A 20,208-nucleotide genomic window follows, 5' to 3' on the forward strand; every position below is an offset into this window, starting at 1 on the left:
TTCATCGGGAGATGAAGGTAGCAATCATTGCAGAAAAAAATTACATATTTTGGTTTCCAATGCAATTTTGTTAGGGAGAAAAAAGGATGATCTCAGCATATAAAATGAAAGAAAAAATGCAATTAATTTTGTATACTCTGGAAACATGCGAGTTGTAGAAACCTAAGCTCTGTTTGCTTATTATAAACGAACAGTTTCACTAGACTAATGATTTGGGATATTGTCATATCATTTCTGGACTAGATGTGCATGTCCTTTTTACTCATGTCATGATCTGGGTGCTTGTTAATTGTTGAAATAACAAGAAGTTTTTTTTTTTTAATGATATAAAACTAAATAAAATATGAATATATTATACCACTTTAAATTTAAATTCACATATATTGTTACTCTCTTTATTGCTTTTAAAAGACAAGTGTCTTTTTACATCAATTACAATATGTATACATAAAATGGCATTGTATAGTGGTGTACAAATTCAAGCAAGCAACGGAGAAGAACTTTTCAACGAGTTAGGTTTTCTCGCAACTTAAGTGCAAGACATAGATATTTCCCTAAATTACAAAGTGTATGCATATAGATTGTGACGTTTTTTTCTTTGACTTTTCCTCCCAACAATCTCTCGTACAGGAAACTCGCGAATATTCCATTTAAAATTTCAGCCCCAAGCATAATATTTACCCGATTTATATCGCAATCAGGCAAATTTTCCACTCTTGTTAAACGTAATGGTATACCAGGTGGGAGATTTCATATCCGAATTACCCTGCACATCTCAAAGCCTGTCGAAATTCACACCTTCGGAAACAACAGGCGTGATTCCCTGATCCTTGATTTTGTTAAATAAACAACAACTCAGGTTTTGGTAATTAGCCTCACACGACGCTGCATGTTAATTACACGTTAACAAACTGATAGCTTGGGTATAATAATTGATTCAGAGTGCTGATTAAAGAAGATCACCGCCAAACTATTACCTGTGCATTTTAAAACGAAAGTGTTAGGGGCGATAATTCCCAGAATAGTCATGCTCAACTGAAATTGAAAGTAGGAATCGCGTTGTAATCGAAAAAATGTACAGTCGTTTCATAAAGGTGAAATTACACGAAAAGGTTGTAAAACTCATGATCGTTGGTTGCGTTAGACAGGTGGTCGTTAAGGACAGGTACAATAGTTGGGTAATGCCTTGGAGGGGAAAGGTTTACGGTAACATTGAGTTTTCTGCCCATTTATCAATCTTTTTTCCGTACTTAAGTTAATGTAGAATGGCTCCACTTTTCTTCTTCTTTTGTAATTAAAGAAACCTAACGTGATACGTTTTCATTTTTATCATAATTCACAGGCACCCATGTTTTTTATTTAACCTGGAAGACAACCACCCATACAAATATATTTTCCCAAATCACCCCCACCCATCCAAAAAAATATTGGCTGCTCTCTCTCTCTCTCTCTCTCCCCCCCCCCCCCCCCCCCCCCCCCCCCCCCCCCATACGTTTTTTGCTGGAATAGCCCTAAGATAATAGCACTTTGTAAGGCATGCAATAAATTCAGATGACTTCAGAATATTTTCTTAGAATTTAATGGTAATGCTCATATGTATGTTTTACATGCGAATATGTAGGGAAAAACTTAAATGTGGGCCAAGATGACTCAGGTGAGCGATTTGGCCCATGGGCCTCTTGTTCTCAAACCCTTGATAAGTCAAATGAATATGCAAGCATCCTCGGGTATTGCAGAAATCATGATCATGGTAGGATGGGGCCACAATAGGGGATCAAAGTTTTGTATTGGAATATATAGGGGGAAACTTATATCTTTTTCTCCGGAGCAACTGTGCTATGATAGTCATATTAGTATAGGTATCTATAGGGGGAAACTTATAAATATCTTTTTCTCCGGAGCAACAGTGCTATGATTAGTCATATTAGTAAGCAAGTTTCCCAGTGTTCCCAAGGTTTGTTGGACAAGTCCGGTAAAAATTTGTGATGTCTGATATAGAACCTCTTAATTCGGACCAAATGACTGGAAACACTTTTAGTTTTCTACCTTTTCAGACTTGATCTTTAGAATCTTGCATCTGCAATATAAAACAAAGCATCTAAATGATCTTGACAAAATCAGCCATGTGAAGTCTCAAATATCACAATGGCCCCATCCTCGGTGAAAAGAGGGAACATATTTAACTGATACAGAGGGAAAAACGAAGATAATAGAAAACCAAGGCAGTTTGATAAAAGATGGGTTGGTGGCTGAGATTGGTTAAAGTACAAGAATTGTGTCGCGACTGTTTCAAAACATCAACAGCTCAGTTTCCCAAACTTAAAAAGACAGCATTCTTTTTTGAAAGGAAGTACAAATTTTAAGATCATGGATATAGCCAATAATGAGAAAAGGAAAACTTGAACTTACTGTTTGACCTTTCAAGTGGAATCAATTAGTCTTGCAATAATGTCCAGTAACACTTTTACTTTTAGTTTTCTTTTATTTTATCTTTTAAAAAAAAATCTTTTTAAACGAATATTCCAAAAATAAATTCTACAATCCTATTCAGTCCAGTAAAATAATGACCAGTCCAGTAAATCATACAACTATGTCAGACGAAATGTCCTGTAAAGTTCTGGGGACCTTGGCAAACACTGGTATCCTCAAGTAGTGCAGAGTCGAAGTTTGTTCAGTTTGTTGTTCCCATAGGCTGGATGAGGTTGTAATAGGGGATCAAAGTTTTGCATGGGAATATATAATAAAGAAGTCCTTAAAAATCTTTTTAAATAAAAATCTTTTTAAACAGGTAAGCCTTTATTAGTCATGGCAATATTCAGACATGGTGCAGATTCAAAGGTGGGGCTACATTTGAGATTACATTAGAAGTTTGAATACATAGGAATATATAGGGGGGGGGGGGGGATCTTCTCAAGGAGTAGCAGGGCCATGATTAGTAATATTAGTGTGCAAGCATCTTCAGATTCAAGTTAATCAAATCCTGGCCTGATGGGGGGGGGGGGGGGGGGGGGGATTATACTTTAGATTTCTATTGAGACATATAATGGATTGACGTGATCAAAATTACTGACCAGGAAGTGCACGTTTCATTTATTTTAGTTGGATAATGCTTTCATTTGCATAGCTCTCTTATAACTAGAGGAAATAAAGTGAAAGTTATACTGTTCTTAATCAAATTGTATATTGGACGATTCAATCGAACTTAATTGAAATGCATGTTTAACGATTCAATGAAACTTAATTGAAACAAAATGGTACCAATTTGTAAATGGGGGATGTTTGGGGAACATCTGTAATGGTCCCTGTTACAATTAGAACTAGTGTTTCTCTGGAATGTCCTTTAATCGATCTTACACTGAGATAAAATAATAAACCATGGTGAGCAATTTTTGCACCTGTGTTACTCTAGTGTATAAATGTAACTCTCTTATAACTAGTAGAAAAAAAGCTCTTGTCAGAGCAGGTATGAAGTTGAATTTCTGATTCAATTTCACTTGTATTTTTTGATGTTGATTAAATTTAATGGTCTTGAAAAATACCTGTTTGATGAAATTAATGATACGTATAATAAATGTTTCAACAAATTACTTCCAAAACCTATGAAATGCAATATTTTGTATTCAGTGTAGTATTGCAGGGATGATATTTTTCATAATCGTTGAAAGAGTGGAACTAGCTTGATGACCTAGGTATTATATACACTAGCTTGTCATATAAACAGTATATGAGGACATTTTGTGATGTTTACAAATTGTCTTTTAATAAAAAAAAATTAAAAAGTGGGTCACATTCTGTTGTTCCTTTTTTATTAGAAAAGGGCATTTGCATGAAAGTGAAAATGTGGGAACCAGTTTTATTATAAACTGGAAGTTAACATGTGAGCACGTATGTAGTGGATGTTTGTATCAGTTAGATATAATCCAATGTACAGAATTCCATACATCATCTTAGAAATGTATTTCAGTAGTATCATGTGTATTGTTAAGATTATATCACATTAACATTGTGGGCATGTGTGTTAGCAGTGCATGCTAGAATACTAACAACTCATAATATCAAAGTCAAAATATCAATACCACTGCATGAATGTCAAAACAAGGTCAGAGATTATGGCATCACTCCACAGCAATGTTATGGATTACTGAAATTAGAAATTTCTTGTGAAAAAGGACAGTTTTAAATTGAAAAATAATGTGCATCTTTTGTTGTGAAATTAAACACATGACATAAATGTTCAACGTGATTTACAGTAGGTTAGGATTAATACATGTAGTCTAGAAGCCACTTTATAACTAACAAATAGTTTAAAGAAAACCTAAAACTTCGGTGAAAGATATATACATATATATATAAGTTAGTAACACCTCAAAACCAGTACTTACACTTTCCCATGTAATTGTCACAATGCTGTACAGAGGTTTCATTAAATTTCAGAGATCTCCTTTTGTACGAGAGAGTATCAAAGGACAACAGGTGATGTTATTTGCCACGGACTGACTTTTATTTGCATGCGAGGAATACCTGAAATTTCAAAGGATTAGTTAATCTGGGAACTCTTTTTAAAGCATCTTCACCACTGGTTTCCTGCCTTTTATTTGAGAATTGAATTGGTTGCAAATAAAAGTTGGTTTTTTAATATTCCCTAATGGACAAAATAAATTCAAACCTTCAAACACTTATATAGATTTCCAATTTATGATAGAGTTTATGTTTTTAACAATACATTCATCATCAGCATGCTTTTAATTGAGAAAATGTTTGCTTTTTATATGTAGATTAAAGAGTTGCCATTGCATGTGATCATTTGATGCAATGCTTCATTCGCCACCCTGAGTTTCTTGTTGCTTGTGTAGCTTTAAAAATGTCCATTGCACCCCGTCACAATTCCACTCAAAAGATAAGCAGAGAGCTAATAAGTGATATGATTTTTACAGATCAGCTCCACACCAACCCGCTCTACAATGCCCAAAAAGCTAAGTTCATCTCAGACCTCATCTTCCTCCTCTGCAGCCAAGAACAGTACCATTCACAGTAGTATACCACGCCGCACAGGCCGCAGTGAGACTTTCAGTCCAGGAGATGTACGGGTCCAGCCTTCCCAGGAAAAACCAGCCCGCACAACTAATGGCCAGGATCTCAGAGGGTAGGGGATATTTTAAGAATCAACCAAAGCTATTTTGTGTATTTCATGTACAATTTCGAAAGAAATAAAAATTTAGAACAGTAATATAGTGATGGATTATTTTCAACATGATATATGATTAAATAATGGATATCTATGAAATAAATATGTTTTACATCCATAGTTGACAATCATATTTGAATGGATAGCATTTATTTTACAATTGTATGATGTCTGTCGTGCATCAAAAATTGAACAATTTCAACTTTTCTTGATAACTACCATTCCAATTCTATTTAAATTTGGTATGAAGCATCATTTGGACAAGGAGACATAAATTGTAAATTTCAAGACTCCTACAAGATATACATCAGGACTAATCTATCCTGACTTTCCACAAAAGCATTCGGTGACTCTTTTTGTACTTTTATGTTTTACAAATGCATTTGTATGTATTTATTTTATATCTCAATGGGATGCTCCACTTAGCGGTGCTCTTGTTGACCTCTACTTTCTATTTAAAAGGAAATGAAGAAATTAGTTTAACTTGTACAAAGTTTCATACAAAGCGAATTATGACTCTTGAATTACGAAGACTTGACAGTTTGTTACTGGTCATTTTTTTAAGTCTAAAAATTGGGGAAAATCTATAGTATTTGGCATTGGGGATGGTACCATTTATTGGTACCAGTTGTGTATGCTATATTAAACGTTAAGTATGATGTCACAAGCATCTTATTTTACAATACTAGTTTTTCAACAATAAGAATAGAATAATGAAGATGAATACATTGCCAAGTAGAAGTTTACATTATGTTCACAAATAAGTCGTGATCAGTCTCATGTTGTTGAATATCAATGACATTTCACATTTTTAGCTCATCTGAACTGAAGCTCAAGTGAGTTTTACTGATCACCCGTAGTCCATCATCCATCTGTCTGTAAACTTTTCACATTTTCAACTTCTCCAGAACCACCGGGCCATTTTCAATCAAATTTGGCAAAAGGAATCCTTAGGTAAAGGGCTTTCAAATTGATGGGGAGATAATCACAAAAATGCAAAATAGGTTGGGACCATTTAAAAATCTTTCTCTCAAGAACCACTGGGCCAGATTGATTGAATATTGTTTAACATCCTGCTCAAGAATATTCCTCTGTATGGAGATGTCACAAAGAGCTGAAATTTATATGAAGCTTCCTGACAGTGCAGAATTAAGTTTGTTAAAACCATGACATCCGAGGGCAGGTTGTACATGCAAATATATAGGGAAAATCTTCTTCTTTTTTGAAAAACACTGACTCGGCCAGGAAAGTACAAATTTACATAAAAGCTTCCTGACATAGTGCAGATTCAAGTTTGTTCAAATCATGGTCCCTGGGGGTAGATTGGGGCCACAATAGGGAATCAAAGTTTTGCATACAAATTTATAGGGAAAATCTTCCTCTCAAGAACCACTGGACTAGGAAAGTACAAATTTACATGAAAGCTTCCCGACATAGTGCACATTCATTCTCAAGAACCATTGGGCCAAAGAAGTTTACATGAAAGCTTCCTGACATAGTGCAGGTTCAAGTTTGTAAAAATCATGGTTCCCGGGGGTAGGTTGGGGCCACAATAGGGACCAAAGTTTTACATGCAAATATATATGGAAAATCTTTAGATATGGGTGAAGGTGACTCAGGTGAGCGATTTGGCCCATGGGCCTCTTGTTTACCTTTGTCCATGTATAATTCAAGGAAGATGGCTTGAAATTGGGTCTTTAAGACATGACACTTTACAAATCAGCTGTGTATACATAAAATAATTTTTGTTTTTAAATAAATCAGAAAGTACAAGTATCCTGTTCCATTTTATGATATGTTCTTCCAGTAGAAATATTGTAATAAACAGATAATGTTGCCCACTTCTGTTAGGTAAGGTGGTTGGCATTTTGGCTCATGGAGTCTCATTTAGAGACAAATTTTAGATAAATTTAAAAGTAAATGAATTATTGATTGTAGACCAATGTCCAATTCCACTGGTGGTACAGAAAATCCATCTGTTCGGCCCAAAAGTCATGTAAAGTCTGCAAGTCTAACACAGTCTCAGGTTGCCCGTGTTACAGACCTACCTCCGCTGAGTGATGGTGACAACTTTCGACCAACGTAAGTTACACATGGAGGAAGGGTATTCCTAGTAATCAGAATTTAATTCATGTAGAATTTTAGAATAAAACCTAACCATTCCAGACCCAATCCAAATCTTAGCTATGTAGTTTTATCTTAGTTTAGTGTTGTATGTTCTAACACAAATGTTGTTTAATTTTCAGTATTTAAGAGCTACATTTAAAAAAAATCAATTGTACATGATCACACACTACAGCTATAGAATAGATCAAAATAGTGCAAGGATGAACAATTTAGATTTTGTGGTCAGTAGGTGGCAGGTGAGCGTTGTGTCCAATAACACTCCATATTTTTTAGGACTGCCCCTGGAAAAACTTTACCTGTATCTCCTGTACCACCCAAAAGTTATCTGAATAGAACTGTACTCAGAAACACATTCCATGGTGGTCCAGTGAGAGACAGACGGCAGCCCAGAACATACAATGGACCCGAGCAAACTCAGGACACCTCTGCCATGAGTGCGGCAGGTCGCATGTCATTTTTCAATAAACTAAGTCAAAAATTCAGCCGCAGGTATGTATGCTTGGAGAAAGGATGCATGGTCTTTTAACTGGTTAAAGCTTTTCATTGATATTTTTTGTTTGTTTGCATAAGGTGGATGGAATTGTGCATTTAAACACATTTATGATTATAAAGTATAGATGGAGACAATATCTACCCAAGAAAGAAAATAATTCTCAATTTTAGCTTTATTTATAATCATTTAAGTGTATTTTATCCCTAGAAACAAAATAGGAAATGTTTGTGTTAAATTAAAAGTAAGATTTTTAACATCTATGAGCTGAAGTTAAGTATTGAAATATTACAAGTCTTGTGCAATAACACCAATCTTCTTTTTATTTTGTTTATTGCATATTAGCAGTAAAATTTATGTTTGCATAACAACATTTAAATGAGTGCATACACTGTTCATGATACATGTTATTTTGGCTTCACTAACTCATATATTATTATAGAGATCTTGTATTACCATAGTAGTATTGGTTCAGATTGTACAATTATACATGGTTTATTGAATCCTCATCTATGGCTTCACAACCTTGTTGACCATGTGTTCATATACCAGCTGCATGCATATCCCACAAGATGCATAAGCATCATTTCCGTAAATGCATAGACTTGTATATAAGATTAGAAGGAGAATATTTAGATGGTTGGCTGTGGGTTCTGAATGCAGCATTTGTGGTTTCTGGGTCGATCAGGATCCGATTTTCTTCACTTTTTCACAAACTCCTGAATCTTTAATATCTAAGAAACACATTTGATTACTATTCTTATTCACCCTCATTTTCTACAGCTTTTAACTATGTTTCTGCTATAATAAGAAGAAATGATTTCATTTATGAAAATTTCTCTATACACATGTACATTCGTCCAATCATCTTTCAGGGATAACACAACTTTGAGTGGGGAGAAAATGGAACATAAAGCATTGAGTCGTGAACTGTACGTTTCCACTCACAAGTATTGTTTAATTCATTTATTGTACAGAGAAAAATGTTCAAAATCTGCCAATCTGACTGCAATATGTATTTAAATACTGGCAGACTGATAGAAACCATGTATAATTGTTGTATTTTTATCTGTATTTATTGTCATGCTATTCAGTTTGATATTAAGTATGAATTGTAACTAACATCTTTTTTTATCTTGGCTACCCTCACAACACTGAGACTTTAAATATTGGAATACATATTCAGAGCACACATTCTAATTGGACAGTATCTAATACAGCTGATTCTTCTGTGGAAAAAAAAAAATAGTGGAGCTATTGTTGTTTGGAACACTGAGCAGTAGATTTTGCTAAGTCAAACTTCTTTCCACCCCTCAATCTGGTTTCTGTGTGATGATTGTTGCAACAAGAGATTTTCACATTTATCTACTGTTTCTTACTTGATACAATACTTTATTATTTACTTGCAACAAAGTAGGAGGGGGGGGGGGGGGGGGGGCAATTTGCTGGCACATCCAGAAATTTTTTGAACACTATCATAATTCCAGATTTCATTCTCATCTATACTACAGAGATGCCAGTTGATTTCTGGTTCAAAAGGTCATACATAATTCAAGGTCATATTCAGTTATGGAATGTACATAGTTATTTTGTGTACATAGTATGGAAAGTATAATTCCAGGTATTGACATGTATAATATACAGAGATGGCAGGTGAGGAAGTATTTCTGGGTCAGAAGTCAAGAATAGCATTACAGATTTCAATCTTGAACCCAGCAGAGATGACAGACGGGGAAAGAGGTCATAGTCAGTCATGGACTGTAATAACAATTTTGTGGACACCATTTAAAGGGGATTGGACTCGATAATAAACTGCTTTTCTTGGCTTAAATGGAATCTGAAGGTTAACTTACATAAGCAGGTTATGCAAAAAAATTCTGCAATGTTTGTGATCTTCATCTACCTTTTAAAAAAAGCAAAGAAAGACAGTTTGTTATTTGTATTTTTATTTATTTTTCAAAAATATAAATACTATCAAGTGCGTAAAATACAGATCTTATTGACCTTAAGTTATTTAGATGTAACGGCTGAAAATCACCGGACCTTGGCTTGTCCCCATAATTGGTCATGATTTCCATATTTGAATGAAAAGGACAAACTATTTGCATAAAATAAACCATCGTATATAAAATGTAAGCATTATTCATTATTCTAAATTTAAATAAAAGGTAAAAGAACAAACCAGGAAACACATGTTTTCCAACAATTTCAGCAAAGCCGCGATATATGTCGCAGAGTTCATGGAATGTGTGAATTCACACGCAGACAGACAACGCGTATATAAGAAAAAAAACGGATCTGACTATTGAAACAATGATTCTTCATAGTTGCGAATGACAAGCAATGGATTTCAATAGAAATTAAGCCGAGTTCACGCAGTTAATGTAAATATGTAGACATCACCATTTCAGTAATAATCTTGTATGTATTAAAGAGATGTCTGGAAGGAAGATGCTTGCAGATTTGATCAAATGATGCCTCTCTCTGTCAGATTAGTATTTGAGGGTGGTACACTTTACCAGAATAAATTTGATCTTATGTTAATTTGAACCATAAGAAGCATTGTTAAGTTGTCATGTATTGCTTTATTTGGTGTTTCAACACAATAGATGACGGATCAAAGAATGATCCCTTTAAAGGACTAAAGATACTAGACATTTATAATTTTGAAACCAGAAGAATCATCTGTATCCTCCATCTGCTTTCCATACTCCCTATAGAGCTATATCAGGTGGAAGAAAATTTACTCTATTTCATATATGATTAATTTTCAAAATATTTCTCAGAACTTGCCATGAATCTTCTTGGTTCTCTTGTAATGACACGAAGAAAATGAATTATGCAGATAGAAATTCATGTGTAGACCATTTTACATATTTTAGAAGATGTATATAGACAAAAAAATCATACTAAAATTATGTATTGACATGCATGAAGGTTATGTTATTGAAGTTGTAAATTGCATGGTACACTTTACATATGAAAAATTCAGAGGATGATCGATAGCAGAGAAATTTTCTGTGATGTTGAGAATGGGATGTGCTGCATGAACCATTTGACCTATATGAACCTATCACTAACTGAAACTGTCATCACGTGCCAGTGTTGGAGGGATAGCCATGAATTAAGTATTACATTGTTGTAATTTTCAGCAAATTGTTCCGCAGGTCAGTTGCAGAGGGCCAGTCAGAAAACCCAATGGTCAAGCCAAGGTCTCTGAGATTCACATGGAGCATGAAAACTACTAGTTCAATGGACCCTAATGACATGATGAAAGAAATAAGGAAAGTGTTAGATGCCAACAATTGTGATTATGAACAGCGAGAAAAATTCTTGTTACTGTGTGTACATGGTGATCCAAACACAGACAGCTTAGTGCAATGGGAAATGGAGGTCTGTAAGCTCCCGAGACTCTCCCTCAATGGAGTACGATTCAAACGGATTTCAGGGACCTCTATAGGGTTTAAGAACATCGCTTCAAAAATTGCCAATGAACTTAAACTGTGATGCCATGTTAAAGTGCTGGAGTGTTGAATGGAATCTATGGTTGCCACTGAAGCAGGTCTTAGTGGTCTGAGACCTGAACCAAACAGCCCTATGTGAGCAATGGTCAGTGGACAAATGATAGATATTAACTTGTCTGTGGTAAAATTTATATATTACAATCGCATTAACAGATTTTTATTTTGTACAGATGTGTAAAGAAAATATAATGTATTTGTATGATAAAATAAATGGAGCCCATGCTAAATGCAGGAATGGTAATATGTACACAAGTACAGTATATGTATATTTAAGACTTGTATGAATGAAAGAAAGAAGGTTGGTTGTGAATGTGAGCATGTATGTGATAAACTTGGAGGGATGGGCACTGGAGCAGATGATTACTGCCGAAGTTTGAGAGTTTTTCACAAGCTAAAACTGGATAGACATTATTTACATGTTCCTGTGATGACATGTTAATAAATGTTACTGAGACAGATTGATTTCATATGGATCAACTATTTATCAGTCTTGCCATTGTTGTAATATAGTTTAGAAAAATGCACTTGATGTACTTCACAGGAGTGATTGTACTTTGTGTGTTTTATCATGTGACAGTCTCATCCCTCAAAAGTTTTACTTGTCCAGTGCAATTTACTTTCCAAAGGTAAAAAAAAAATGTGAACAAATGACACAGGTGATGTTCTTTTATATATTAAATGTTTTAAAATGTGTCTGCATGTGTATGCTATATGCTTCCATGAAATGATTTTAAACCCCATAAAGAAAGAGAGCCCACCAATGCTTATTGCATAGGAGATGTTCCCATGGTATTTCAGCATGTTTTATGTCTGTCACAATTCTTTGATTTCATGGACATTTGGATAAAATCACAAATGAGATTAAATTTGTAGAAGTAGGGGACAGTATTCTGCAGGGCTTAATTGCCAGGATCAGTTTGGCTTTTATTATAATTTCCTCTGTTTTCAAAGTGAATTTTTATGCATTAATGTTTATATAATGTAATTGCACTTCCCTTAGAAAAAAATATTTTGTCACTCTATGTCTTGTGTAATTTTTTATTTCAATCAAACTGAATAACAATGGTCATGTTGTTTAGCAACAAGTAGAAATTGTTGTGTTCATCAGACAGAAAGGACTTTCAGTGCTTAAAAAAGAAATGAGATTCTGATAAAAATGTAAAGAAAATCAATTTTTCTCTAGTAAGATGGGTAATTTTGTTCTTTATTCACTTGGGATTTTTTTTTCTTTACATTTCTGTTTTTGAAACAGGTTGCTCTGCACAAAATATTGTTAACAATATCACCTTGTTCATATACCAAGCAATTGTGCCAAGGATAGTCGTTATTTCCAGTTTTATATGTATCACTTGCACACCAGGTGATTAGAAATGGATGCATTGGTTGTTTGTTCCTTTTTCATATAGCATTTTACATAGATCTAATTCATGTATCTTACAGTCTAGATTCTGGTTAATATCCTGAATAACTTAATTGTGGACCAAACATTTTTTTTTATCTCTTTAGTGAGTAAAAGTCTCAGCACATTAGTGTTTATTTAAATTTGAAGGGGGGGGGGGGGGGTCATAGGCAAATACAGAATCTTTTGTAGAATTTGTGTATGCTGTTGTTTCTACTAGAATTATTCTCTGAGAAAATGGGGTTTATTGGGGGGTGGGGGGTGTATTTATTTTTGGTGTACTAAATCATATTTGTTTTTAACTGGTCCATGTACTTAAATTAATCTGCAAGTCCATCAAGTCTACTCAGGAAGGAAGATTTTCATCATTTTTGTCTCGCTGCATCATGCACAGCAGGGTGTTTGGTAGGTACACATGTGGTCATGGAAATTGTGATAAATGAAAGGTTTTTATTTTGAACATCAGACATTTGTTAGCGATTCATTATCTTTATTCAGGCATCTGAATAGATTGTATTGTTTTTATGCTTTTGAGTAATATAACTGTGGTGTAACAGTAATCGTGTAGGATGTAACACTGTATATCTAACCCCCAAACATGCATGGAAACAGGACAATCCTATTTTGATGTCTGGACTTTGTTGTTTGTTACCCAGGATCAGGAGTTCACCCTATCAGAAATTAATAATCTTTTTATCAATTGTCATACAGTTACTTTTAGTTCATCATAAATAGTGAACAGGCAATTAAAATTTTCATGAAATGAATTTCGTTCTCTGTTTTTCTTTAGACAAAATACATGTATTCAAAAGAATTAATTTTATTCAACAAATGAGTTAACACTGGATTCATCCTTGTTCTGATTTTATTTGCACAAGTCACAATCTTGAAAACAACTAAGAATACAGGACTTGAACGACTTGCCTGGTGGTCTGTTCATCTCGAGACACTTCAGATATTTATGTTCCGTACGACGTGTTGAAAGTTGAAGGATAATTTGATTCATAACTTAAAGAAGATACACCATAAATCTGACGATTACCTTGACAACACATCGTGGCTTTTCTGAACTGCGGAGAGCTTACTAGGTAAATAAATGGATTAATGGTAAAATTGATGTATAAACCAAGGCGACCAACGTATTGGAGAACAATAAGCCAATGCATGTGTACTTGTAAGGTTCCTGATTCCATGTAAGCAATCTTAATACAGTCCGCAACGCTGCTGGGCAGTGTAGTTACCATAAAGGTTGTGATGATGAGGGTTACCATACGGGACATCCGGCGAACGGTCGATTTACGACAGGCAGCGAGTGATCGCAACAAAGTACGCGCCTTCAGGATGTGTAAAGTCCCAATCAGAACTATGGGTAATACTGACATCACGATTGTTACTGCAAGATTGGTAAATTTTGCTAGCTGGATGTTGACTCGTCCATTTATGACAACGGCGTATACATAAAAGGACGCAATGGCGATAGCTAGAAACCACACTCCTAAAGATACGAGTTTAACTCTTCTGACGGTCAACCAGACGTGGCTCTTTAGTGGGTGAACCACTATATAGTATCGCAACATTGACAGTAAAATCACATGCAAAATGGATGCACATGCGCCCGATATACTAAGCATGTCGCACGCTCGGGAGAAATTAACACTGATCTCTGTCTTTTCGCTGTACCAAAATCTCATATTGTCTCTAGCAAATCTTGATGTTATGTAGACAAAATCGGCCAGAGCTAGACACGAAATGGAGGTGTAGGTCACGGTATGGAGGCGTTTTTCTCTACCGACGACAGCAAGGACCATTCCGTTTGAAAAAACACCAGTTGCCCCAACAATGGAACAGGCAATGTAAAATCCCAGACACGTGCTCGATTGAATGCAGGAACTTGTGACTCCAGTAGTGCCATTGTATTGTTCAGTGGTATTAGATCTGTGGACGTTCATGTTGACTGCTCGCTCTTCACATCGAAGTGCAGACTGTGCTTACAGTTAATTTACGTTGTAGAACTGAAACAGGTGTTCTGACCAAGGTAACGAATGTTGTTGAGGAGAATCAAAGGTCGTTTTGGGGCGTAGTGATGACATACAAACAACATTATATTTCGCACATGTTACACTCCTGGATTTATTCATCATCGTTTGTTATTAAGGCAAGAACTTGAAAATTACAAAGCAACAGTATCGCAGCCTGGATCAACGCCCGGGGGGAGATAACGAGGAAATGATAGCATAATGAACAATGATGAGTGCTTACGTCCAACATCATAAATCGTTATACTGAGTTCAGATCGTTTATCTTGAAATAAGGGGGAAAAAGGACAATTAAGCAAATGTTGAATATTAAAAATTTTGCATCAAGATAATCACTATAATGTCTATATAGCGTAATGTCCGACAGCACGATTTGAGTTTTCGAGCACTAAAGAATATAATCTTGAGTCATTTCTGTATCCAAAAAAAAAAGAAGCCAAATATGTGATGGTTTGTTGAGAGAAAAAACACGATATTTATGTGCGTTTGTCTTGAATTTTTTTCAGACCGTTCAGGTTGTTGGTTCTCAAGTTATCGAAGCATACTGGTATATGAAGATTGAAGGAACATTTTCCTTCAGGCCCTAAATACGATTTCTAAATGTTCCTCGGTCAAGATCTGATGAATTGTAAGATGGTGTTGCAAGATGGATCCTAATGGAAATCTCTGTCGATGTTGCGAATGTCTGAAATATATAGCAGAATACAATATGTACTAATAAATATCTCAAAAACACTACGTACGTTATATTCCCAAAATATTTGTAGATTTTTATTTGCTCTAAACTTGTTGATGATTCACGAAATATTATACAATACACTGAAATTATCCTATTATATACTTTACAGTTAACAAAATACGGGGAGAAAAATCTGCAAATTCTCAGGCTCACCATTTCCCAGCCATATTCTTCGGTGCATTTACCAACACATGCCTATGGCACGCCAAATTCACAAAAATGAGCTAAACATAGTTTCACAGTTGATAAACTAGGTTTATCGACTGTAAACTATAATTTACGAACTGTAAACTATAGTTAACGATTCGTTAACTATAGTTTTCATCCGTAAAACTATATTTAACGGTTGTAAACTATAGTTTACAAATGCTAATCCAAGTTTATCTGTCTTTAAATAAACGTTAACAATAGATTTTGCTGATAAATACAGATTCACATTTGTAAACTATAATTTACATTCGTTAACTATAGTTCACAATTGTTAATCCTAGTTTCACAAATTGCGATACTATATTTATCAGATAAACTTAATAATAGTTTAGACTTGTAAACCGTAGTTTACAATCGTGAAACCGTATTTATCAGATAAACTATGTTTTGCAATCGCTAATGATTGTTTTCATTGTTAATTATAGTTTACGCTTGTGAAACATAGATTATCTGTTAACTATGGTTTACAGATGTGAAATATAGATTAACGTCGTTAACTATAGTTTACGGTCCGTAAACTATAGTTTACAGTCGATAAACCTAGTTTATCAACTGTGAAACTATGTTTAGCTCATTTTTGTGAATTTGGCGTGCCATACATACCCTGTACAGGGTGTAGGAAGTACACGCCTTTGCACGCGATTACGAAAACACTATTTATTCGAAAAAGACAATCTGATTAAAATCAGATCCTCGATCCGCTCCTTTATTTCTTTTGATTTGTCGCTACTCGAGTAGCGACAAATCAAAAGAAATAAAGGAGCGGATCGAGGATCTGATTTTAATCAGATTGCGAAAAAGAGATATCTCTTTTATTAAACTTTGAAAGATATTTCTCTGATTTTAAGAGATATTTCTTACTTGGAAGAGATATATCTTAAGGTTCAACTTTGAGAGAGATCTCAGGGTTAAGAGATATCTCTCAGCTTTGAGAGATATCGCTTAACTTTAAATGTATATCTCTTTAAGGGATGATAAAAACGTGTTTAGTGAGGACAATTTGTAATCATTTGACAGAAGTTGTGAGGACAGAAAGTACACTATATAAGGACAAAATTCTGTCCTCACAATTACGTCCCCATAAACGTACGGACGTCGATAGGTGCCAGGGTATAGAATTAGTATTCATCTAATTGGCGGCCGCCACATTATACCGCCACTTAATCTATACATGGCGGCTGCCAATTTCAAAAACAATTTAGTACGGAAGCCGATAGGTGCCAGGGTATAGAATTAATATTCATGTAACTGGTGGCCACCATTTAATTTATGTACGGCTGCCCCTTAATTTAACTAGCGGCCGCCACTTATTACCTGGCGATCGCCATATAAATTAACTTGCGGTCGCCACTTGATTTATGCATTAGCGGAGCCCTGCCAATTTAAAAAAAAAAATTCATATCGCCAGATCATAAGTGGCGGTCGCCAGTTAGATTAAGTGGTGGTCGCCACATAAATTAAGTGGCGACCGCCATTAAAATTAATTCTATACCCTGGCACCTACCAGCTTCCGTAAAAACCAAAGAGGTGCAATCCCTGTAATTTCCCTCTCTATCAATAATACGTATGTGATATACAATTAGGAGCATTATTGTCTTTCGATTGTGCTGTAACGTGTTAATTTACAATTACTCTATATGTTCACAATATCAAATGTTGACAAATTCGCGCGCAAGCAAATCTTCATTTGTACATGCCTGTAAACCGTATGGTTTTAAACTAATAAACTGAATTGAATTTAATGTACCAACGTATCAGGCACATAGAACCAGGGCGCTGACCCTTCACTTTTGACAACGTTCTTTTTTTTCCATATGCAAACTAAGTTATTTTCTTTTTGGCAAAAGATACATTTTTAGGTTCCTTTTCTACTTGCCAACAATTGTATAAGACAATTTCTCCCCCGACTGTCCCTGCACTTTGAAAAACGATACAACGTGTTTGCGTACTATTCTAAATCTTTCCAAAATAATCACTCCGCAATATGAATTAAATTGTTTTTGAAATTGGCAGACGCCATGTGTAAATCAAGTGGCGGCCGCCACATAAATTAAGTGGCGGCCATCAGTTAAATAAATATGAACTCTATACCCTGGCACCTATCGGCTTAGACGGGAGTAACCTTATAGCCATTTATTAAGGTCATGTCTTTAACTTTATGTCTTTTTGTCTTTAACTCTTAAGAGACATCTCTTTGCATCGGTAAAGATATATCTCTTTAAGTTTGAGAGATATATCTCAAAGTTAAAGAGATATCTCTTTAAGTTTAAGAGATATCTCTAAAAATTATAGAGATATCTCTATATCGAATAATTAGTAAAGCGGCTTGCCATAAAAATTGTACACTTTGTGGTCGGTGTAGACAAATCGACCGCGCTTGGGAGAAGCCTCGCTCGATCCTCGAGGCTCGATCAAGTGAAGTATCGCACTGTTTTTGGAACGATGATAGTAACTGAGGAGGAGACCATCCACAGTCACAGTTTCCGCTGTTTCCCTATATAAACCCTCTCGGAATCTCTCCGATAACTCCATGTAACCCATTCGATGAAAAATTTTAAACAATGGGGGAAATCTACAAGTCTGAAATTCACGTGGTACGTCTCGCATTACATCTTATCGCAGCGTGCAGTCTTCATTTCCCTTAGTTTATACACATGATGCTATCGATAGCTTTTTCCATACCCATTGTCATTGCGGTAAATTGATGAATTCCCCATGGTGCAAAATTGAAAAGGGTTATACACATGATAGTAGAACCAAACCAATTCAGATAGTAAGCAGACAAATATTTTTCAATGTCCAAAGTGGATTGACCGTGTGACCTAAAAATCAATAAGAGTAATCTACTCCTGAAGATGTACCAAGTTTGGTGTCAATCATGCAAAGGGCTCTCAAGATATTGAATGGACAGTATATTCCTATGTCGATCAATAGGGTTTATCTACTTAAGATGTACCAGTGTCCCAAGTTTGATGTCTGTCAAGCAAAGAGTTTTCAAGATATTGAGTGGACAGTATCTTCCTATGTCCAGTTTGACCCTTGACCTCTGACCTCAAAATCGATAGCGGGTATCTACTCCTCACGATGTTACCAGTGTACCAAGTTTGATGCCTGTCGAACAAAGGGTTCTCAAGATATTGAGCAGACGGTATATTTCTATGTCCAGTTTGACCATTGACCTTTGACCTCACAATCAATAAGAGCAATCTACTCCTGAAGATGTACCAGTGTACCAAGTCTGATGTCTGTCAAGCAAAGGATTTTCAAGATATTGAGCAGACAGTATATTCCTATGTCCAGTTTGACCTTTTGCCATGTGACCTCACAATCAACAGGTCTCATCTACTCCTTATACTGTACCAGTGTACCAAGTCTGATGTCTGTCAAGCAAAGGATTCTCAAGATATTGAGAAGATAGCATCTTCCTATGTCCAGAGTAGATTGACCCTTGACCTTTTACCTGAAAATCAATAGGGGTTCTTTTTTACTCGTAACCAACCCACATATGAAATATCATTACGATGAAGTGAAAGGTTCTCAAGATATTAAGCGGACAACATGTGGTCTATCGACCGACATACTGATCGACCGACAGGTGCAAAGCAATATGCCCTTCTTCTTTGAAGGGGGCATAAAAAACATGTCTTGGCGTCCCTTCGGTTGCCACATATCTATACAATAATTCATTTCTTCCGTGTATTTGTAATATTTACATTTGCCAATAAACCTGAGTTTTCAATGTATTATAATTCTCAATAAAAGCAATGACCTTTCAACTTGCTTGTATCTTGCTTAACGTTTCTCGAGAGAATTTTTCACTCACGAATATGGAGACGTCACCAAGACCGGTGAAGGGCTTCAAATATAGGTCTTTGCTCGGCGCTTACAGCCTTTGAGCAGTGAGGGTTCTTTAGCGTGCCACATCTACTGCGACACGGGACATCCGTTTTTATGGTCATCTCCCGAGGACACGTGACATTCACACCTGATGCCGAGCGTTTGGCGATGGAACTGTCACTACCTGTTTTAACGACTTAGGTCTGTCGCGGCCGGTATTCGAACCCCGGTCTTCCGCATGCGGGGCGAACGCTCTAATCACTAGGTCACCGCTGCGGTTCCTTTCACCTTGACATAAAGTCTTGGGAGTAATTGTTTAGTTTGTTTGTAACAATGGACGCCGTAATTTAAGGAGGAAGAACACCAGAGACATCTGATATGGATGGAAAGTGGGGGATATGTTCAATGATATTTTGAAATTGAAAACTTAATTTTTTTAAATCTTATTTAGTTTTAAAATGCAGTATTATGCGACATACAGATCAGCAGTAGACACGTTAACCTAATGAACTACCCAGCTTCGCAACTAGATCTAAAAGGAATACGATTATATTATGTATTGCTGATATTTGTACTTTCATTCAAGTTTCGACAGAAAGTCGGCCATTATGACGGATATTATGGAGCGCCAAATTAACATAACCTCAAATAATTGAAGATA

General features: G+C 35.6%; 2 protein-coding genes across 26 annotated transcripts in view; one reads left to right on the top strand and one right to left on the bottom strand.

Annotated features, from left to right (window-relative positions):
- LOC125649358 (MAP/microtubule affinity-regulating kinase 3-like) overlaps positions 1-13,492 on the top strand; it is a 51,838-nt gene extending 38,346 nt beyond the window's left edge. For 5 of the 25 annotated variants that reach the window (XM_048876836.2, XM_056139280.1, XM_056139279.1 and 2 more), the window contains 6 exons: positions 4,435-4,473; positions 4,935-5,143; positions 7,124-7,267; positions 7,586-7,801; positions 8,678-8,734; positions 10,955-13,492. In XM_048876836.2, the coding sequence (XP_048732793.2) occupies positions 4,435-4,473; positions 4,935-5,143; positions 7,124-7,267; positions 7,586-7,801; positions 8,678-8,734; positions 10,955-11,309 (1,020 nt within the window). In that variant the 3' untranslated portion in view covers positions 11,310-13,492. The remainder of the gene's footprint in view (positions 1-4,434; positions 4,474-4,934; positions 5,144-7,123; positions 7,268-7,585; positions 7,802-8,677; positions 8,735-10,954) is intronic. The other 20 variants (XM_056139277.1, XM_056139284.1, XM_056139283.1 and 17 more) reach the window with 7 other exon arrangements.
- Positions 13,493-13,572: 80 nt separating this feature from the next.
- Positions 13,573-14,793, bottom strand: LOC125649373 (somatostatin receptor type 2-like). The gene has a single exon (XM_048876879.2). The coding sequence runs from the start codon at positions 14,672-14,674 to the stop codon at positions 13,685-13,687; it is 990 nt and encodes a 329-aa protein (XP_048732836.2). The 5' UTR covers positions 14,675-14,793; the 3' UTR covers positions 13,573-13,684.
- Between the last annotated feature and the right edge of the window lie 5,415 nt (positions 14,794-20,208).

The sequence above is a fragment of the Ostrea edulis genome, chromosome 5 (genome assembly GCF_947568905.1).
Source record: "Ostrea edulis chromosome 5, xbOstEdul1.1, whole genome shotgun sequence".
NCBI lineage: Eukaryota > Metazoa > Mollusca > Bivalvia > Ostreida > Ostreidae > Ostrea > Ostrea edulis.

What these genes read in the sequence shown, in the direction of transcription:
- LOC125649373 (XM_048876879.2), bottom strand. Translation starts at nt 14,674, where the DNA reads ATGAACGTCCACAGATCTAATACCACTGAACAATACAATGGCACTACT.